Source organism: Coregonus clupeaformis, chromosome 13, assembly GCF_020615455.1.
Source record: "Coregonus clupeaformis isolate EN_2021a chromosome 13, ASM2061545v1, whole genome shotgun sequence".
Lineage (NCBI taxonomy): Eukaryota > Metazoa > Chordata > Actinopteri > Salmoniformes > Salmonidae > Coregonus > Coregonus clupeaformis.
This window is the reverse complement of record NC_059204.1, coordinates 9,510,758-9,533,392: the sequence shown is the minus strand read 5'-3', so window position 1 is coordinate 9,533,392 and position 22,635 is coordinate 9,510,758. Positions and strand designations below refer to the sequence as shown.

General features: G+C 44.6%; 1 protein-coding gene across 2 annotated transcripts in view; it reads right to left on the bottom strand.

The window, feature by feature from the left end:
* The window catches only part of LOC121579183 (clathrin interactor 1), a 39,948-nt gene that overhangs the window by 5,561 nt on the left and 11,752 nt on the right, over nucleotides 1-22,635 (bottom strand). For both annotated transcript variants that reach the window (XM_041893544.2, XM_041893546.2), the window contains exons 2-8: nucleotides 13,615-13,719; nucleotides 13,403-13,499; nucleotides 12,703-12,811; nucleotides 10,646-10,819; nucleotides 6,008-6,188; nucleotides 5,417-5,651; nucleotides 4,838-4,919 (exon numbers count right to left, since the gene is read on the bottom strand). In XM_041893544.2, coding sequence (XP_041749478.1) covers nucleotides 4,838-4,919; nucleotides 5,417-5,651; nucleotides 6,008-6,188; nucleotides 10,646-10,819; nucleotides 12,703-12,811; nucleotides 13,403-13,499; nucleotides 13,615-13,719 — 983 coding nt within the window. The remainder of the gene's footprint in view (nucleotides 1-4,837; nucleotides 4,920-5,416; nucleotides 5,652-6,007; nucleotides 6,189-10,645; nucleotides 10,820-12,702; nucleotides 12,812-13,402; nucleotides 13,500-13,614; nucleotides 13,720-22,635) is intronic.

The following is a 22,635-nucleotide window of genomic DNA, read 5'->3' as shown; positions in this document are numbered from 1 at the left end:
CACACACACACCACACACACACACACACACACACACACACACACACACAGAGAAAGAGAGTGCGAACAGAGTGCCAGCGGAGGAGATGAGGATGTCGTCTGAGCGTGAGAGACAGGCCCGAGCTCTTTTGGTTGGAGAAGGCAACGACATGATGACGAGGGACCGCAGCAGCTCTGTGTGCACATGCAGCATTCCCATCCCAGCAAACACTGGCTCAGCCTCAGACAGCTGGCCATGGCATGCTCTTCCTCTCCTCTCTCTTCCTCTTCTCTCCTCCCCTGTCCACTTCTCCCCTCTCCTCCCCTGTCCTCTCCTCTTCTCCCCTCTTCTCTCCTGTCCTCCTCTCTCCTTCCCTCTCCTGTCCTCTTCTCTCCTCTCCTCTCCTCTTCTCTCCTGTCCTCTTCTCTCCTCCCCTCTCCTGTCCTCTTCTCCCATCCCCTCTACTGTTCTCTCCTGTCCTCTTCTCGTCTCCCCTCTCCTGTTCTCTCCTGTCCTCTTCTCTCCTCTCCTCCCCTGTTCTCTCCTGTCCTCTTCTCTCCTCTCCTCTTCTCTCCTGTCCTCTTCTCTCCTGTCCTCTTCTCTCCTGTCCTCTTCTCTCCTGTCCTCTTCTCTCCTGTCCTCTTCTCTCCTGTCCTCTTCTCTCCTGTCCTCTTCTCTCCTCCCCTCTCCCGTCTTCTTCTCTCATCCCCTCTACTGTCGTCTCCTGTTCTCTCCTCTCCTTTCCTCTCCTGTTCTCTCCTGTCCTCTTCTCTCCTCTCCTCCCCTGTTCTCTCCTGTCCTCTTCTCTCCTGTCCTCTTCTCTCCTGTCCTCTTCTCTCCTGTCCTCTTCTCTCCTGTCCTCTTCTCTCCTCTCCTGTCCTCTTCTCTCCTGTCCTCTTCTCTCCTGTCCTCTTATTTCATCCCCTCTACTGTTCTCTCCTGCCCTCTTCTCCCATCCCTTCTACTGTTCTCTCCTGTCCTCTTCTCGTCTCCCCTCTCCTGTTCTCTCCTGTCCTGTTCTCTTCTCTTCTCCCCTCTCCTGTCCTCTTCTCTTCTCCCCTCTCCTCTTCTCTTCTCCCCTCTCCTCCCTTCTCCTGTTCTCTTCTCTCCTCCCTTCTCCTGTTCTCTCCTGTCCTCTTCTCTCATCCCCTCTACTGTTCTCTCCTGTCCTCTTCTCCCATCCCCTCTACTGTTCTCTCCTGTCCTCTTCTCTCATCCCCTCTACTGTTCTCTCCTGTCTTCTTCTCCCATCCCCTCTACTGTTCTCTCCTGTCCTCTTCTCCCATCCTCTCTACTGTTCTCTCCCCAGGCTGCCTGACACACTGGTCTGACATCTTGGCATCTTAGACCTGCCTGCTCCCTCCCCTCCCGTCCCTGGTGTACATAACAGCGCCGGAGAAGATGGCTGCCGTTTTACAGCCCTCTAACCAATTGTACTATTATGTGTGTTTTTCCGCGTTATTTGTAATTTATTTTGTACATAATGTTTCTGCCATCGTCTCTTATAACCAAAAAGAGCTTCTGGATATCAGGACAGCGATTACTCACCTCGTATTGACCGAAGATTTTTCTTCAACGAGGCGGCGCGAAGGATATCATACAGACACCCGACAAGGCCCAAATCCCCGTCATTCGCGTGAGGAAGAGACGGAGATATTGTGGACGTAGATCGGGGTGCCTTGTAAGGATCCGACGGCGAGCGAGTAAACTGCCTCTTCCATCAATCCTATTAGCCAACGTTCAATCATTTGAAAATAAATTGGACGACTTAAGATTACGGTTATCCTACCAACGGGACATTAAAAACTGTAATATCTTATGTTTCACCGAGTCGTGGCTGAACGACGACAATGATAACATTCAGCTAGCAGGCTATACGCTACATCGGCAGGACAGAACGGCTGACTCCGGTAAGACAAGAGGTGGCGGTCTGTGTATATTTGTAAACAACAGCTGGTGCACAAAATCAAATACTAAGGAAGTCTCGAGGTTTTGCTCGCCTGAGGTAGAGTATCTTATGATAAGCTGTAGACCACACTATTTACCAAGAGAGTTTTCATCTATATTTTTCATAGCTGTCTATTTACCACCACAAACCAATGCTGGCATTAAGATTGCACTGAATGAGTTGTACAAGGCCATTAATCAACAGGAAAACGCTCATCCAGATGCAGCGCTCCCTAGTGGCCGGGACTTTAATGCAGGGAAACTTAAATCCGTTCTACCTAATTTCTACCAGCATGTTAAATGTGCAACCGGAGGAAAAAAACCTCTAGACCACCTTAACTCCACACACAGAGACGCATACAAAGCTCTCCCTCGCCCTCCATTTGGCAAATCTGACCATAACTCTATCCTCCTGATTCCTGCTTATAAGCAAAAACTAAAGCAGGAAGCACCAGTGACTCGGTTAATAAAAAAGTGGTCAGATGACGCAGATGCTAAGCTACAGGACTGTTTTGCTAGCACAGACTGGAACATGTTCCGGGATTCTTCAGACAGCATTGAGGAGTACACCACATCAGTCACTGGCTTCATCAATAAGTGCATCGATGATGTCGTCCCCCACAGTGACCGTGACGTACATACCACAACCAGAAGCCATGGATTACAGGAAACATCCGCACTGAGCTAAAGGGTAGAGCTGCCGCTTTCAAGGAACGGGACTCTAACCCGGACACTTATAAGAAATCCCGCTATGACCTCCGACGAACCATCAAACAGGCAAAGAGTCAATACAGGACTAAGATTGAATCGTACTACACTGGCTCTGACGCTCGTCGGATGTGGCAGGGCTTGAAAACTATTACAGACTACAAAGGGAAGCACAGCCGCGAGCTAGCAAGTGACACAAGCCTACCAGACGAGCTAAACCACTTCTATGCTCGCTTCGAGGCAAGCAACACTGAAGCATGCATGAGAGCACCAGCTGTTCCGGATGACTATGTGATCACGCTCTCCGTAGCCGATGTGAGTAAGACTTTTAAGCAGGTCAACATTCACAAGGCCGCAGGGCCAGACGGATTACCAGGACGTGTACTCCGAGCATGTGCTGACCAACTGGCAAGTGTCTTCACTGACATTTTCAACATGTCCCTGACTGAGTCTGTAATACCAACATGTTTCAAGCAGACCACCATAGTCCCCGTGCCCAAGGACTCTAAGATAACCTGCCTAAATGACTACCGACCCGTAGCACTGACGTCTGTAGCCATGAAGTGCTTTGAAAGGCTGGTCATGGCTCACATCAACACCATTATCCCAGAAACCCTAGACCCACTCCAATTTGCATACCGCCCCAACAGATCCACAGATGATGCAATCTCTATTGCACTCCACACTGCCCTTTCCCACCTGGACAAGAGGAACACCTACGTGAGAATGCTATTCATTGACTACAGCTCAGCATTCAACACCATAGTGCCCTCTAAGCTCATCACTAAGCTAAGGATCCTGGGACTAAACACCTCCCTCTGCAACTGGATCCTGGACTTCCTGACGGGCCGCCCCCAGGTGGTAAGGGTAGGTAACAACACATCTGCCACACTGATCCTCAACACGGGGCCCCTCAGGGGTGCGTGCTCAGTCCCCCTCCTGTACTCTCTGTTCACCCATGACTGCATGGCCAGGCACGACTCCAACACCATCATTAAGTTTGCCGACGACACAACAGTGGTAGGCCTGATCACCGACAACGATGAGACAGCCTATAGGGAGGAGGTCAGAGATCTGGCCGTGTGGTGCCAGGACAACAACCTCTCCCTCAACGTGACCAAGACAAAGGAGATGATTGTGGACTACAGAAAAAAAAGAGGACTGAGCACGCCCCCCATTCTCATCGACGGGGCTGTAGTGGAACAGGTTGAGAGCTTCAAGTTCCTTGGTGTCCACATCACCAACGAACTATCATGGTCCAAACACACCAAGACAGTCGTGAAGAGGGCACGACAAAGCCTATTCCCCCTCAGGAGACTAAAAAGATTTGGCATGGGTCCTCAGATCCTCAAAAAATTCTACAGCTGCACCATCGAGAGCATCCTGACTGGTTGCATCACCGCCTGGTATGGCAACTGCTTGGCCTCCGACCGCAAGGCACTACAGAGGGTAGTGCGTACGGCCCAGTACATCACTGGGGCAAAGCCTCCTGCCATCCAGGACCTCTATACCAGGCGGTGTCAGAGGAAGGCCCTCAAAATTGTCAAAGACTCCAGCCACCCTAGTCATAGACTGTTCTCTCTGCTACCGCACGGCAAGCGTTACCGGAGTGCCAAGTCTAGGTCCAAAAGACTTCTCAACAGCTTCTACCCCCAAGCCATAAGACTCCTGAACAGCTAATCATGGCTACCCGGACTATTTGCACTGCCCCCCCACCCCATCCTTTTTACGCTGCTGCTACTCTGTTAAGTATTTATGCACAGTCACTTTAACTCTACCCACATGTACATATTACCTCAACTACCTCAACTAGCCGGTGCCCCCGCACATTGACTCTGCAACGGTACCCCCCTGTATATATAGCCTCCCTACTGTCACTTTATTTTACTTCTGCTCTTTTTTTTTTTTTCTCAACACTTTTTTTTGTTGTTGTTTTATTTTTACTTTTTTTGTTTAAAATAAATGCACTGTTGGTTAAGGGCTGTAGGTAAGCATTTCACTGTAATGTCTGCACCTGTTGTATTCGGCGCATGTGACCAATAAAATTTGATTTGATTTGATTTGGTGATTCTGGAGGAGCTACATCTATGGCTTTGAGCCACCTTACTTTAGAGTGCTATCACTTTATATACCAACGTCTTCTCAATATGTGCGTAGCACTGTGGGTGACTGGCTCATTAGATGAGTGAGTGATGGGTCTTACCTGCTGGTGCCGTCTGACTGGACCCAGCGTCCACCATCAGAAGGTCTGCAAGGCCACTGCTTGAAGACTGGCTGACCGACGTCTGAAGAGAACACAGAGAATGAGATAAGGACACTCTCACACAAGCTGTTCACTTTTAATTTGAGTTGGAATAAAACAGGGTGCTACACTTCCTAAAGCTGCCACAAGAGAGCAGCACTAGTCTAGAATCAGTTTGGATTCGGCAGCCCAGGAGCTCCACTGTTCATTGTTCCTGCTGCCATCCACTTCTATCATGTCATTAGACAGTCAGAAGAGATGAAACACAGCTTGCCTTCTGTCCCACGGGAAATAATCACCATCTTGTGTTCCAGTCTCTATAAAAACTCACTGATGAAAATAGATTCCGCAGACAACTCAACAGTGTTCTCTATAGGCTTCAAAAGCAGGTGCTGTTGAGTCTACACATCCTATTGGCCTACATTGACATGCAGTAGTAGCCTAGGGAAGTGGTCAGAGTGAGATACATGGAGGTCAGGGGTCAGAGTGAGATACATGGAGGTCAGGGGTCAGAGTGAGATACAGGGAGGTCAGTGGTACCTTTACGTTGTCTGCGTCCAGACTGGCCCTGTCCCCTGTGTAGTGTGCAGCGGCCCCTAGGTCCACGGTTTTGGAGCGGATGCCGCCCCGCTTGCGTGTGGTGGTGGTCTCCGTTGCCTGGCTGATCTGGATCCTCGTGGTCGTAACAGTCTCGTCTTTGAACTCCACCCCCGACAGCTTTCCTGACCCCGACACCGGCCGGCCGTTCCGCGATACCCTGTCCTCCTCGCTGTCACTGGGGAGAAAGAGAACAACAAAACACACACATGAAAGGTGTGAAGATTAGTGTTTTTCAAAAAGAAATGCTCTATCATTAAACAGATTGGTATTGACTTAAGCCAGCGTTTCCCAAACACGGTCCCGGGGACCCCACAGGGTGCACGTTTTGCTTTTTTGCCCGAGCACTACGCAGCTGATTCAGATAATCAAAGCTTGATTAGTTCATTATTCAAATCAGCTCTGTAGTGCTAGTGCAAAAACCAAAATGTGCACCCCTTGGGGTCCCCAGGATCGTGTTTGGGAAACGCTGGCTTAAGCATTACATCTCCATTTTGCTTTTGGCCTTTTGCACTTAAATTCACTCAGGAATACCTGATTCGGTCGGGCCAGTCATCCCTCTCATTCTTGCGGAACTTGTTGATGGTGTCGTCGATGGTGCTGCCGATCTTGTCGCTGATTTCTCCCAGCTTCTCACTGAAGGGGAAGGCTCCCTTGCTCTTGTCCCAGTCCTCATCCCACTTCCCTCTGGGCTCAGAGTCAAACATGTCTCCCGCTGAGGGGGAGGAGAGGCGCAGAGAGGGAAGAAACAGGGTTTACAGGTTTATGCTGAAAAATCAAGTGTGTTTTGGTACCATTAACGTGTTTTGTAGCTATGCTGAGTGAGCCTCACTTCACTAACCTAATGAGAGCCGTTGTGGGAATGCACTGCATCTATCTGGAATGCCAATTAAGATGTGCAACAGATAATTGGTTATTCTGCATTGAAAATGAATGGGCCCATTGCCAACACAAACACTGCACTGCTACAGTGTGTCTGCTGAAACAGAGAGCATCACCAGATGACTGTCTCCATCTCAAGTGTTATTTTGATCCTGTGTGACAAAAATAATCCCCCCCCCGCCACATCATTAATTGACAAATGGGAACTCTGGTTTGACTAATGAAGTGGGAAATCATAGTAGCAAATCAAAGATATCAGGAATCAAAGGGAGGAATCAATGGCGCATGAAAATAAAGCCTTTCAATCAGTTGTCTCCAACCCAATCCTAATGAAATGACAAGGGACCCGCCAGCCCCCTTGATTAGATATCGGAATAGCAGAACAGAAAGCAGCGAATCAAAAACAGATATGGGGAAGATATGTTCTGTTATATGGTGAGGGTGGTGAGGTCTCTCTTGTACAAACATGATCCGAAATCTCACTGATGAAGATGTGAGAAGACATGATTGGCCCCGGAGTGAAAACCACTCTAATCAAAAGATCAGTGATGAGGAGGAGGAGGCAGCGTGAGAGGAAGGAGGGAGAGGTCTGTCGGGAATAGAGGAGCGATATTCTGGAAGCCTTCTGAGACTGCAGACAAACAGAGGCCTGCAAAAAGAGACACACAGTGACAGGGACTAGAGGTAAATTACAGTGACAGGGACTAGAGGTATATTACAGTGACAGGGACTAGAGGTAAATTACAGTGACCGGGACTAGAGGTAAATTACAGTGACAGGGACTAGAGGTAAATTACAGTGACAGGGACTAGAGGTCAAGTACAGTGACAGGGACTAGAGGTCAAGTACAGTGACAGGGACTAGAGGTAAATTACAGTGACAGGGACTAGAGGTAAATTACAGTGACAGGGACTAGAGGTAAATTACAGTGACAGGGACTAGAGGTAAATTACAGTGACAGGGACTAGAGGTACATTACAGTGACTAGAGGTATATTACAGTGACAGGGACTAGAGGTCAAGTACAGTGACAGGGACTAGAGGTAAATTACAGTGACAGGGACTAGAGGTAAATTACAGGAACAGGGACTAGAGATAAATTACAGTGACAGGGACTAGAGGTAAATTACAGTGACAGGGACTAGAGGTAAATTACAGTGACAGGGACTAGAGGTAAATTACAGTAACAGGGACTAGAGATAAATTACAGTGACAGGGACTAGAGGTAAATTACAGTGACAGGGACTAGAGGTACATTACAGTGACTAGAGGTATATTACAGTGACAGGGACTAGAGGTCAAGTACAGTGACAGGGACTAGAGGTAAATTACAGTGACAGGGACTAGAGGTAAATTACAGTAACAGGGACTAGAGGTAAATTACAGTAACAGGGACTAGAGGTAAATTACAGTGACATGGACTAGAGGTAAATTACAGTGACAGGGACTAGAGGTAAATTACAGGAACAGGGACTAGAGGTAAATTACAGTGACAGGGACTAGAGGTAAATTACAGTGACAGGGACTAGAGGTAAATTACAGTGACAGGGACTAGAGGTAAATTACAGTGACAGGGACTAGATGTAAATTACAGTAACAGGGACTAGAGGTAAATTACAGTGACAGGGACTAGAGGTAAATTACAGTGACAGGGACAAGAGGTAAATTACAGTGACAGGGACTAGAGGTAAAATACAGTAACAGGGACTAGAGGTAAATTACAGTGACAGGGACTAGAGGTAAATTACAGTGATTAGAGGTAAATTACAGTGACAGGGACTAGAGGTAAATTACAGTAACTGGGACTAGAGGTAAATTACAGTGACAGGGACTAGAGGTAAATTACAGTGACAGGGACTAGAGGTAAAATACAGTAAAAGGGACTAGAGGTAAATTACAGAAACAGGGACTAGAGGTAAATTACAGAAACAGGGACTAGAGGTAAATTACAGAAACAGGGACTAGAGGTAAATTACAGAAACAGGGACTAGAGGTAAATTACAGTGATAGGGACTAGAGGTAAATTACAGAAACAGGGACTAGAGGTAAATTACAGAAACAGGGACTAGAGGTAAATTACAGAAACAGGGACTAGCGGTAAATTACAGAAACAGGGACTAGAGGTAAATTACAGTGACAGTGACTAGAGGTAAATTACAGTGACAGGGACTAGAGGTAAATTACAGTGACAGGGACTAGAGGTAAAATACAGTGACAGGGACTAGAGGTAAATTACAGTGACTAGAGGTAAATTACAGTGACAGGGACTAGAGGTAAATTACAGTGACAGGGACTAGAGGTAAATTACAGTGACAGGGACTAGAGGTAAATTACAGAAACAGGGACTAGAGGTAAATTACAGTGACTAGAGGTAAATTACAGTGACAGGGACTAGAGGTAAAATACAGTGACAGGGACTAGAGGTAAAATACAGAAACAGGGACTAGAGGTAAATTACAGAAACAGGGACTAGAGGTAAATTACAGTGACAGGGACTAGAGGTAAATTACAGTGACAGGGACTAGAGGTAAATTACAGTGACAGGGACTAGAGGTAAATTACAGAAACAGGGACTAGAGGTAAATTACAGAAACAGGGACTAGAGGTAAATTACAGTGACAGGGACTAGAGGTAAATTACAGTGACAGGGACTAGAGGTAAATTACAGTGACAGGGACTAGAGGTAAATTACAGAAACAGGGACTAGAGGTAAAATACAGTGACAGGGACTAGAGGTAAATTACAGTGACTAGAGGTAAATTACAGTGACAGGGACTAGAGGTAAATTACAGTGACAGGGACTAGAGGTAAATTACAGTGACAGGGACTAGAGGTAAATTACAGAAACAGGGACTAGAGGTAAATTACAGAAACAGGGACTAGGGGTAAATTACAGTGACAGGGACTAGAGGTAAAATACAGTGACAGGGACTAGAGGTAAATTACAGTGACTAGAGGTAAATTACAGTGACAGGGACTAGAGGTAAAATACAGTGACAGGGACTAGAGGTAAATTACAGTAACAGTGACTAGAGGTAAATTACAGAACCAGGGACTAGAGGTAAATTACAGAAACAGGGACTAGAGGTAAATTACAGTAACAGTGACTAGAGGTAAATTACAGAACCAGGGACTAGAGGTAAATTACAGAACCAGGGACTAGAGGTAAAATACAGTGACAGGGACTAGAGGTAAATTACAGTAACAGTGACTAGAGGTAAATTACAGAACCAGGGACTAGAGGTAAATTACAGAAACAGGGACTAGAGGTAAATTACAGTAACAGTGACTAGAGGTAAATTACAGAACCAGGGACTAGAGGTAAATTACAGAACCAGGGACTAGAGGTAAATTACAGTGACAGGGACTAGAGGTAAATTACAGAAACAGGGACTAGAGGTAAATTACAGAAACAGGGACTAGAGGTAAATTACAGTGACAGGGACTAGAGGTAAATTACAGTGACAGGGACTAGAGGTAAATTACAGTGACAGGGACTAGAGGTAAATTACAGAAACAGGGACTAGAGGTAAAATACAGTGACAGGGACTAGAGGTAAATTACAGTGACTAGAGGTAAATTACAGTGACAGGGACTAGAGGTAAATTACAGTGACAGGGACTAGAGGTAAATTACAGTGACAGGGACTAGAGGTAAATTACAGAAACAGGGACTAGAGGTAAATTACAGAAACAGGGACTAGGGGTAAATTACAGTGACAGGGACTAGAGGTAAAATACAGTGACAGGGACTAGAGGTAAATTACAGTGACTAGAGGTAAATTACAGTGACAGGGACTAGAGGTAAAATACAGTGACAGGGACTAGAGGTAAATTACAGTAACAGTGACTAGAGGTAAATTACAGAACCAGGGACTAGAGGTAAATTACAGAAACAGGGACTAGAGGTAAATTACAGTAACAGTGACTAGAGGTAAATTACAGAACCAGGGACTAGAGGTAAATTACAGAACCAGGGACTAGAGGTAAATTACAGAACCAGGGACTAGAGGTAAAATACAGTGACAGGGACTAGAGGTACATTAATCTGCTTGTGTGTTTTTGTTTGTCTGCTAACATGGAATATGCCCCGATGTGCCTTGTGTCTGAAACACCTGGATTTAACATGAAACCTGCTGACAGGGGAACATCCCTTATGAACTTCATAACAGCATCAAATATATTTGCTTTGTGATTTGTAAGAGTATGGAAATGAGAGACCACATTCTCTTCCACAGCTTTAACAGAGCGTCACAGATAATCTCCTGTCCCTCCTGTGTGGTGCCACTTACGGCTGGTCTTGTTGAATCCTCCTCCAGTGCAGTCTGAGGACACACCGATGTACTTGTCCTTGTTTTTCTTAGCCTTCTTCCTCTCCTCCCGGAGCCGGTCGTCATCCTGGACAAACTCCACCATCTCCTTCACCTTCTGACGCACGTTGATGCCCTGGTCCTTCCCATTCTCATCTGGCGAGGGGAGGGGGAACACACAACAGGATAGGACACTTTAATACACTGGCATTCACCTAATTAAAGTATGGAAATCATTTCACTTTTGGCTTCCCACATTACACTAGGTTGTGTTCATTTTAATTGAAAACTGACAATAGAATCAACAACATCCATAAACTCGAGCTCTTATTCTCCAGTGACAGGGTTGATAGTGTAAGCGGTTAAAGAGGAAGTCAACACTGAAGCAAATAAAGTAACGTTTGTTTTGGCTGAGAGAGGGAGAACAGAACAGAACAGTGCACTGCAGCTCCAGGCCAAAGCAGCTTTGGATGAGGGTCTGGTAGCTTGGGACCAGGCCTTTATAGACCTCCTTCAGGAGGGGGAACACAGGCTCCATTGTTTTCCTGCCACAACAGGCCTGTCCTGGAGACAGTATTTGTCTCAGCGGGGACTTTATGTAACGGAGCCTAGTGAGTGCTCATGCCATGCACCAAATGCTCATTCTTGAGAGCGAAGCATGAAAAAAGATTAGCATAACTCAAAATAGCCCTACAGTAAATCTGTTAGCCCCTTACTCAAATATTTAATAAATGCCATCATCCTAAATGTATTTGCATGTAACATTTGAAATGGTATTGGATTATGTGTACTATAAAACACAATATCCAATGCTTGAAACACAGAGGCAACTTTAGCAGAGTTGTGAATGTCTCTCTTTTTGTTTTTGCAGACGCTCTTATCCAGAGCGACTTACAGTAGTGAGTGCATGCATTTTTTTTCTTTAACTGGTCCCCTGTGGAAATCGAACCCACAACCCTGGCGTTGTAAGCGCCATGCTCTACCAACTGAGCCCCACAGGATATATAAACTGTACTTCTAAAGAGAGAGAATCCACATTTCCGTCTACCTATCCTAAAGAGACAGTTACCTTGATGAATGTAATAAGAGTTAGGTTTCAATGTGCCTAAACTGTATGTGACCTTTAACAGAGGTTAGTGTGTCTCTCTAGTCAGGCTTGTTTGGCCTGTAGATAAACCTAGACCCCTAACAGACATTACTAGGTAACTGGTCTAACCAAATGATGTACTTTGAATCATTCAGTCACTGGAACTCCGTACATAACTAGAGGACTCTTTGAGGGTCAGTGACTTGGCTCCAAGTTTAATTTGTGTCGAGTGAAATTAAGTTGGAAAGCAAACTGCTGTGTGCAGATCAGCTCTGACATTCATAACATGTAGAACTTCTAACTGCAACATTAACTGAAACCAAAATGGTTGAAGCAACATGTGCCTCCAAAACAGCTGAGCATATTAAAAGTGATGGTGATGCGATCTCATTCCTCAGCTTTTTCAAAACCACCAAAAATTAAGAGGAACCAAGCCATCCATTTTTGGAACATACATTTTCAGAGTTTCTCACATTCTTATGATGCCATTACCCTCCAAAGCATGTGTTGTTGTACCACTGAAAACAGACGGCGAGCTCTGCAGGCTCGGCCTAGCACACAAAACATGTACAAAAACCATCCAAGCATTTCACCTCTGTCATAGCAAATCACAAATGCATACAGTTGGTATCCAAGGAGCCACTCAACTTGATGATTTACATACTCTTCATTTGTCCACATTACATATGTGCATATATACCAGGTTTAAAACCACAATGTGATGGACTTGCATCTGACTGACTCTTCAGTACTCCAGCTATGGCCATGGAAACTTCCTCACTAATGAATACTCCTGGGTGTTCCATCTGAAACCAAGAGCCTCACCACTGAGGACATCCTGATTGGTTTAGAGGAGCGGCATGGGGATGGTTATGGAATTAATCAATACCCTTCACACTTCTCTTGGTCTTTCAGTGCTGCTGTGCAGCGCCAGCCCCAAATGATTGCTTACCAACAAAATGGTAGTTTTCCAAGGAGCGAAGGTCGTAGATGTGTTCCCTCGCGCTGGTGACGACTCGCTCCGATCCGTTCCTGATGAGGTATGCCAGCAGTAGCAAGGCCTGGAGGAGACGAGCAACACAGTTAGAGACAACATGGCACTAGGCTTCCTCACCACAGTCAACATGGCACTAGGCTTCCTCACCACAGTCAACATGGCACTAGGCTTCCTCACCACAGTCAACATGGCACTAGGCTTCCTCACCACAGTCAACATGGCACTAGGCTTCCTCACCACAGTCAACATGGCACTAGGCTTCCTCACCACAGTCAACATGGCACTAGGCTTCCTCACCACAGTCAACATGGCACTAGGCTTCCTCACCACAGTCAACATGGCACTAGGCTTCCTCACCACAGTCAACATGGCACTAGGCTTCCTCACCACAGTCAACATGGCACTAGGCTTCCTCACCACAGTCAACATGGCACTAGGCTTCCTCACCACAGTCAACATGGCACTAGGCTTCCTCACCACAGTCAACATGGCACTAGGCTTCCTCACCACAGTCAACATGGCACTAGGCTTCCTCACCACAGTCAACATGGCACTAGGCTTCCTCACCACAATCAACATGGCACTAGGCTTCCTCACCACAGTCAACATGATCAAATGAATGAAACAGGAGCAGTGGAACGGAGACTCTCAGCACCTTGTAAACTCTTCTCCAGTTCTTCTTGTTGTCCTTCAGCATTCTGGTCCACAGCATGTTCATGACCTCGGGGAACTGCTCGTACATGAACGTGGATCTGAGAGGCACGTCAGAAACATGGATGGGATTAAAGAGTAGTGGTAAAGCCACAACTACTAGGCTAGTTATGTAAATGTGATAGGACTGAGCGTTGTGCTGTGGTTGTCACGTACTTGGCAACCTCTCCCATGAGCTGTCCAGAGGGACCCCAGGGGTCATCGTTGGTGGCCTCTCGCACCTTGGACTCGATCTCAGAGTAGTTCATCACCACGTTAGTGCTGCAAGACACAGGAAACACACGACACATTAGACTTACATCAAGAATCATGTTAATAAAACACACTGAATAACACTGGTGGACAACCAATGTGGACTACGACCTCTATCACAGATGGATATTCTGCATGAGGCATGGCTCCTGGTCTTATACAGTGTTTTGAGTATTACAGTGGTGGAGTTAGGATAGGTAGTGGTAAGCCTTGTCTTAATAGACCTCTGATTTAGCCTAGATGTCCAGCAAGGGCCTAGGCTAACTCCTCTGATCAGACTGAGCCTGTTCTGGGACCAGGTTGTGAGGGCTCCTGTTGCCCCTAAAGTCTAGAGTTCTGTAGACTGTAGGCTGTAGAGTCTACAGAACAATCAGCCATTTCCTGTCAGGCCTCATTTCACTCCCATCACCATCAGCAGACCTGCCAGTCACAGAGCAGAGCAGTCAGAGTGCCAGGAAACAGCTGGGCTCTACTCAACTTTCTCCTCTCAACTGTCAGAAGGAGCGGCAGAGCGGGCGGCAACTGCAGTGTATAAAGACAGTCATTAAATTGACTGATGAGTAAAAAGGGTTCTCAAGAGCTATCCTGATTCGAGAAGCAGCTTCAACGGATTATGACAACACAAAAGGAGACACGCAAAAGCACTCAGGGATGAAAAACGAACCAGCTGACAACAGAATGCTTTGAGAAAACAGAGGGAAGAAGAAAGAAATAAACATATGACATCCGGTCAGAGCCAGGGCTAATGCAGCTCATCACTGACAAATGTGAGGCGATGTTTCCAGGGACTCGGAGAGCACACCCATGGACCAGCCGTTCTAACCTCCCCTGCCACAGTTCAGCTGGGCCAGATTGGAGGGGGAGTGATTAGGGGGACCACCTGACAGATGTAACTAATGGAAGGTTAGAGTGATGGGAGACAGAACTGCTATGCTCTAAATTAGGTCGACATGGTAACGTTGGCCAACATGTGGGCTGAAACAACAAGGCAGATCAACTCCACAATTGTGAAAGGAATGAAAAGGCACCAAAAAAAACGTTGTTTTTTCAGAATTCACTCATGGTATGCATTAGCTAATAGCTCTGTTTTCCAGTCACATGTATTGAGATTCCCACATGTAAAAAGCAGGATTAACAAGTCACATAATACGTTGCATGGACTCTGTGTGCAATAATAGTTAGTGATTAACATGATTTCTGAATGATTACCCCATCTCTGTACCCCACACATAATTATCTGTAAGGTCCCTCAGTCGAGTAGGGAATTTCAAGCACATATTCACTCTTCATATTTTCAAGCATGGTGGTGGCTGCATCATGTTATTGATATGCTCATAGTTGGCAAGGACTAGGAAGTTTTTCTGGATAAAAATAAATAGAATAGAGCTAAGCACAGGCTGAGAAAAACCTGGATCAGTCTGCTTTCCAACAGACACTGGGAGACAAATTCACCTTCCAGCAGGACAATAACCTAAAACTCAAGGCCAAATATACACTGGAGTTGCTTACCAAAACGTCATCGAATGTTCCTGAGTGGCCAAGTTAGAGTTTCGACTTTAAATTGGCTTGAATATCTATGGCAACAGTTGAAAATGGCGGTCTAGCAATGATCAAACAACCAACTTGACAGAGCTTGAAGAGTTTAAAAAAATAATAAATGGGCAAAATATTGTACAATCCAGTTGTGCAAAGCTCTTAGAGACTTACCCAGAAAGACTCACAGCTGTGATTGCTGCCAAAGGGGCTTCTAACATGTATTGGCTCAGGGGGTTCAATACATACAGTGGCTTCAGAAAGAATTCATACACCTTGACTTATTCCACATTTTGTTGTGTTACAGACTGAATTCAAAATTGATTAAATACATGTTTCTCTCACCCATCTACACACAATACCCCCATAATGACAAATTCAAAAAAAACTTGTTTTCACTTTGTAGCAAATGTATTGAAAATAAAATATAGAAATATCTCATTTACATACACTACCGTTCAAAAGTTTGGGGTCACTTAGAAATGTCCTTGTTTTTTTTTGTCCATTAAAATAACATCAAATTGATCAGAAATACAGTGTAGATATTGCTAATGTTGTAAATGGCTATTGTAGCTGGAAATGGCTGATTTGTAATGGAATATCTACATAGCGTACAGAGGCCCATTATCAGCAACCATCAGTCCTGTGTTCCAACGGCACGTTGTGTTTGCTAATCCAAGTTTATCATTTTAAAAGGCTAATTGATCATTAGAAAACCATTTTGCAATTATGTTAGCACAGCTGAAAACTGTTGTGCTGATTAAAGAAGCAATAAAACTGGCCTTCTTGAGACTAGTTGAGTATCTGGAGCATCAGCAATTGTGGGTTCGATTACAGGCTCAAAATGGCCAGAAACAAAGAACTTTCTTCTGAAACTCATCAGTCTATTCTTGTTCTGAGAAATGAAGGCTATTCCATGTGAGAAATTGCCAAGAAACTGAAGATCTCGTACAACGCTGTGTACTACTCCCTGCACAGAACAGCGCAAACTGTCTCTAACCAGAATAGAAAGAGGAGTGGGAGGCCCCGGTGCACAACTGAGCAAGAGGACAAATACATTAGAGTGTCTAGTTTGAGAAACAGACGCCTCACAGGTCCTCAACTGGCAGCTTCATTAAATAGTACCCGCAAAACACCAGTCTCAACGTCAACAGTGAAGAGGCGACTCCTGGATGCTGACCTTCTAGGCAGAGTTGCAAAGAAAAAGCAATATCTCAGACTGGCCAATAAAAATAAAAGATTAAGATGGGCAAAAGAACACAGACACTGGACAGAGGAAGATTGGAAAAAGGTGTTATGGACAGACAAATCGAAGTTTGATGTGTTCGGATCACAAAGAAGAACATTTGTGAGACGCAGACCAAATGAAAATATGCTGGAGGAGTGCTTGATGCCATCTGTCAAGCATGGTGGAGGCAATGTGATGGTATGGGGGTGCTTTGGTGGTGGTAAAGTGGGAGATTTGTACAGGGTAAAAGGGATCTTGAAGAAGGAAGGCTATCACTCCATTTTGCAATGCCATGCCATACCCTGTAGACAGCGCTTGATTAGAGCCAATTTCCTCCTACAACAGGACAATGACCCAAAGCACAGCTCCAAACTATGCAAGAACTATTTAGGGAAGAAGCAGTCAGCTGGTATTCTGTCTATAATGGAGTGGCCAGCAGTCACTGGATCTCAACCCTATTGAGCTGTTGTGGGAGCAGCTTGACCGTATGATACGTAAGAAGTGCCCATCAAGCCAATCCAACTTGTGGGAGGTGCTTCAGGAAGCATGGGGTGAAATCTCTTCAGATTACCTCAACAAATTGACAACTAGAATGCCAAAGGTCTTGCAAGGCTGTAATTGCTGCAAATGGAGGATTCTTTGACGAAAGCAAAGTTTGAAGGACACAATTCCTATTTATTTTTTCCTATTTATTTTGCTATATTTCCTATTCAAACTCATTTCATGTATGTTTTCATGGAAAACAATGACATTTCTAAGTGACCCCAAACTTTTGAACGGTAGTGTAAGTATTCACACCCCTGAGTCATTACTTTGTAGAAGCCCCTTTGGCAGAGATTACAGCTGTGAGTCTTTCTGGGTAAGTCTCTTAGAGCTTTTCACACCTGGATTGTGCAACTTTTGCCTATTATTCTTTACAAAATTATTCAATCTCTGTCAAATTGGTTGTTGATCATTGCTAGACAACCATTTTCAGGTCTTGCCATCTTTCAAGTAGATTTAAGTCAAAACTGGAATTTGGCCACTCAGGAACATTCACTGTCTTCTTGGTTAGCAACTCCAGTGTAGATTTGGCCTTGTGTTTTAGGTTATTGTCCTGCTGAAAGGTGATTTCATCTCCCAGTGTCTGGTAGAAAGCAGACTGAACCAGGATTTCCTCTAGGACTTTGCCTGTGCTTAGCTCCATTCCGTTTCTTTTTAATCCTGAAGAACTCCCCAGTCAGGGCCGGCGTTATGGGCACCCTACATTACCTCCTTGCCAGTCCTAATAAAATATTGAAATATAGACCATTTATTTGGCCGAGACAAGCTGAGACAGAAAGATACATCAATCTCAGTTAAAGCATCCGAGCGAGCCAAATAGTGCCCCCTCTGTCTCAGTATGTAAAGACCATGTATCTGATGCTGTCTGGACCAAAATACTATGGCATGTCATACTATTTCTGTCCAGACAGCATCAGATTCATGGACTACATATAGAGGGGCGCTGTTTCGCTCGAACGGATGCTTTCTCCGGTGATATCGTTTCAGCAGAGAGGAAGAGGAGAAACCAGAGGGCTCACTCTCGCCCAAATCTGTCCAGTATAAGCCCAATGCGTTTCTATGGGAATTATATGCAGACCTAAGCTTGTCACCTGCCTTCCCGCCTTCGGAACAAAGTCTCCCATTTTTAGACATGAGCATCTCATCATTATATACAGATCTCTGGTTTCAGCCTCTTGCAAATTGGAAAGGAAGGTTGGTGGGTGCACAGTGCACTTTTAGGATGCTGGATTGCCCTAAAGTAAATTGATGTTTCGCCAAAATTATATAATTACTCCTGTCTAAATAAAATAATTCAAAACACCAGGGAGCATGACAGCCACAGAGGATCATTAGCTTCTTTAAAACATTTTTGCAGTGGATTGTTTTAAATCACAAGTGTGTGAGCTCCCGAGTGGCGCAGCGGTCTAGGGCACTGCATCGCAGTGCTTGAGGCGTCACTACAGCCCCGGGTTCGATCCCAGGCTGTGTCACAGCCGGCCGAAACCAGGAGACCCATGAGGCGGCGCACAATTGGCCCAGCGTCGTCCGGGTTATGGGAGGGTTTGGCCGGCTAGAAATTCCCTTGTCCTATCGCGCTCTAGCGACTCCTTGTGGCGGGCCGGGCGCCTGCAACTGACTTCGGTCGCCAGTTGTACGGTGTTTCCTCCAACACATTGATGCGGCTGGCTTCCGGGTTAAGCGAGCAATGTGTCAAGAAGCAGTGCGGATTGGCAGGGTCGTGGTTTGGAGGACGCATGGCTCTCGACCTCCGCCTCTCCCGAGTCCGTACGGGAGTTGCAGCGATGGGACAAGACTGTAACTACCAATTGGGGAGAAAAGGGGAGAAAAAAAATCACAAGTGTGTTTGGGAAGCGATTTGGGTAGTGAGCATGGCAATAGGTCTAGCTGATTGCGATGCGGCTGTCAAGTGAAAAGCGTCTAAAATATGTGTGAAGATAATGTGTCTTATTTAAAATGTTGCATCAAGAAGAAGGGGAGTGTAGCAAAGATATGGTGCGTCCATTTGGCAATGTCTGATTGTCTTAACTCACCACGTACACCACTTATTTTTTCTTTGCCTCACAAAAGTCAACGAAAAATAAAACATTTAACGAAGTCAGTAAAAAAAATAAAAAATGTGTTCAACACTCCCGGCCTCAATAATCACCATGCCTCGGTGTGAAAGAGCAAAATATCATGATCTGATGATCCCATATATACAGTGGAAACGTCTTTTCTGTCCCGAGCTCACTGGTGCAGGAATCTCTGAGGGCCCGGAATAGGCTAGTTGATACAATGTTGCAAGTTCGCTAGCAACAGCTTCAGGCCAGCCCAAGTGATGATTTGATACAATGTTGCACTTCAATAGCAATACCTCAAGTCAGACAGATAGACAGGCGGAGCAGAGAAATGAATGTGATTGAAATAATTTATCAGGATATTTTCGACAGTTTGAATTTGTCGGCTTTTGGCCTATGTATTTTACATAGTTGACAATGGAAGATATAGGCCTACTGCAGCATCTGAGTTCTATGCTCTAATTTCTTTAGCTGCCAGTGGATCAATGTGTCCATAGGCTAGTGCTCTCGCCATAGTTGAATTTGAACTTTTAGATTAATATTTTACTTCAGATTTTTACGATTCACCATGTGACAATGATTTTGAGAAACAAAAGCGCTATTATTGAAATTAAAATATTCCACGAAAATGCGCATATAAAAATAATCATAACTGGCACGCAGATCGGTAGAAATGGTAGGATAAATTATAAGCTTCACCAAACTTGAAACTCACAAGACTGCCTATGGTCTTTAAGCTACTATTACAGCCATTACATTTTTTTGGAATGTGCTAGCACGTGCACACATAGGAGGTCCCGTGAAAAAACGTGCCCCCCTATGGAAATCAAAGGCATGTCCAACTGATTCGTCTGGTGCCGGGTCTGTCCCCAGTCCTTAACGATTACAAGCATACCCATAACATCATGCAGCCACCACTATGCTTGAAAATATGGAGTGGTACTCAGTAATGTGTTGTATTGGATTTGCCCCAAACATAACACTTTGCATTCAGGACAAAAAGTTAATTGCTTTGCTACATATTTTGCAGTACTACTTTAGTGTCTGGTTGCAAACAGGATGTACGTTTTTGAATATTTGAATCTGAAATATAAAATATATTTTGATTTGTTTAACACTTTTTTGGTTACTACATGATTCCATATGTGTTATTTTATACTTTTGATGTCTTCACTATTATTCAACAATGTAGAAAATAGTCAAAATTAAGAAAAACCCTTGAATGAGTAGGTGTGTCCAAACATTTGACTGGTAGTATATATATATATATATACACTACCAGTCAAAGGTTTGGACACACATATATATAGCATTCTCAGTAACACTTAACATTAAACTGTTCTTGTGCCTGTGTAATAAAACTGTTTTTAGCATGTTGTCACATAATACTTTGGTAATTGCATTTGAATTGCATATATATATATATATGTATTACAATTTTTCTTCCACTTTGACACAGTATTTTGTGTAGATCATTGAAAAAAATAATGAAATTTTACTTTTTAGTAAAAAAACACTAAAATCACCATGAATTCAGTAAAAAAATGATTTCATTTAGGAAATCTGTTCCAAGTATTCCCACTGAGAAGAAAAAGAGACATGATTGTGTCAAAATAATCTTTGAAATATTTGAAAATACAATCTCTTTGGTCAATTTACAGTGTACAAATTATTACAAATATGTTCCGCCCCCCCCCCGACCATCCGCTCCGACAAAAATCGACCCGAGGCTGAATCTAGTTGCCTACACCTGCCCTAGAGACTATCCCTGCAGCTGCCAGCACTTTTACTAATCATCCCTAATGTCATTTTGACAGAAAACACAGACACTTCCTCCACTCTCACTCTCAATAAATCCCACAGACCCACCCGCACAGGGAGGGATTAGGTTGAAAGGAGAACTAGGCAGGCAGCTCTGGAAGCCATTACCACAGAGTGGGCCATGGACGATATAGCGTAAGTGTGAGAGGAACAGAAATGTGGTCAGGTCTGAAAGCTTGAACACCTGTTCTCACTGGGCAGGAAATGCAGCTCCTTCTACTACTTAGTCTATGATGTATCAGATTAGTTAAGTTCCACTCCGCTGGCAATTTCTTCCACATGTTATTGATGACAAAAAATATGATCCAATTCTATTGCTCTAGAGTGCTAACGATAGGGAGGTAGATTGACTGAATTCCTGACCCTAATATTGGCCTAGCCAGGAGGTCGAACAGTACACAAACCTACAAGGAAAAGCATATTTACAATTATCCCTATTGAACCTATTCACACACAGAGTCTATTTGCATACAATGTTTTATTAGCATGTTGTCACATAATACTTTGGTAATTCAATGTTCTGACTTCTGCGGCGGGAAAAAAAACTGTTTTTAAAACGTTCCGTTTTGTCGGTCAATGACCTGTAGCGCCTACCAGAGGGCAGGGACTGAAAAAGGTACTTGGCTGGATGGGAGGGGTCATTGATTATTTTTTTCCACACTTTTGGAGGTGCGCTTGGTATACAGAGAGCTCACAGAGGGAAGGTCCCAGCCAGTGATCTTTGACGCTTTCAACACAACCCTCTCTAGTCTCTTCTTAGTGTGACGGTCCGTGTTCCCATACTAAACTGTAATGGATGTCAGAATGCTCTGTATAATGGCTGTGTAAAATTGAACCAGCAGCTGCTCTTTAACCCTGTACTTTTTCAGTGGTCTTAGAAAGCACAGTCTCTGCTGGGCCTTCTTGATGATGTGGTTGGAGTTGATGTCCCATTTCAGTGAGTCGCTGATGTAAGTGCTGAGGAATTTGAATGAATCTGTCAGGGTTATTGGATGGTCAGTGATTATGACGGGGGGCCTTGAGGTTCTTTCTTCTCCTGTAGTCTATTGCTATCTCTGTGGTTTTTGAGGAGTAGAGCATGAGGTCGTTTTCCTTACACGAGGTCACCGCCCAAGCCACTTCACGGCGGTACTGCGTTTCATTGTTGTCTGTGATGAGGCCGACTATGGTGGTGTCGTCAGCATATTTAAAAGACCTTAACTGAGGTCTCCTGAGATGTAAACTGGTTCGTGAGGAGGGAGAAGAGCGGGGGGACAGCACACACAGCCCTGTGGTGCACCAGTACTGAGGGTCAGAGAGCGAGATGTCAGATTGTTTACCTTGACAGACTGGCTTCTGTCCAGTATCTAGTGGCACATAGCTGGGGTTGATGTTCATAACAGACCTATGAACATTTATAAAGGCGTTATCAACATTTATAACTGCTAAAATGATACCTAATTTTTAAGTGGCAATCCACTGACCATTAACAAATTAGTTACCGACATTTATAACTCCTGAAAATACACCTTTAAAAATATGCAATATACAGAAATCGCTATGCCATTTCCTGGTTGCAAAAATTAGAATAGTTTGCCTAATTTGTCCCGTGTGGCTCAGGTGGTAGAGCATGGCGTTTGCAACACCAGGGTTGTGGGTTCGTTTCCCACTGGGGACTAGTATGAAAAAATTAAAAGTAAAAAATGGATAAGAGCGTCTGCTAAATGACTAAAATGTAATTTCAGTTTATGTGACAAAACA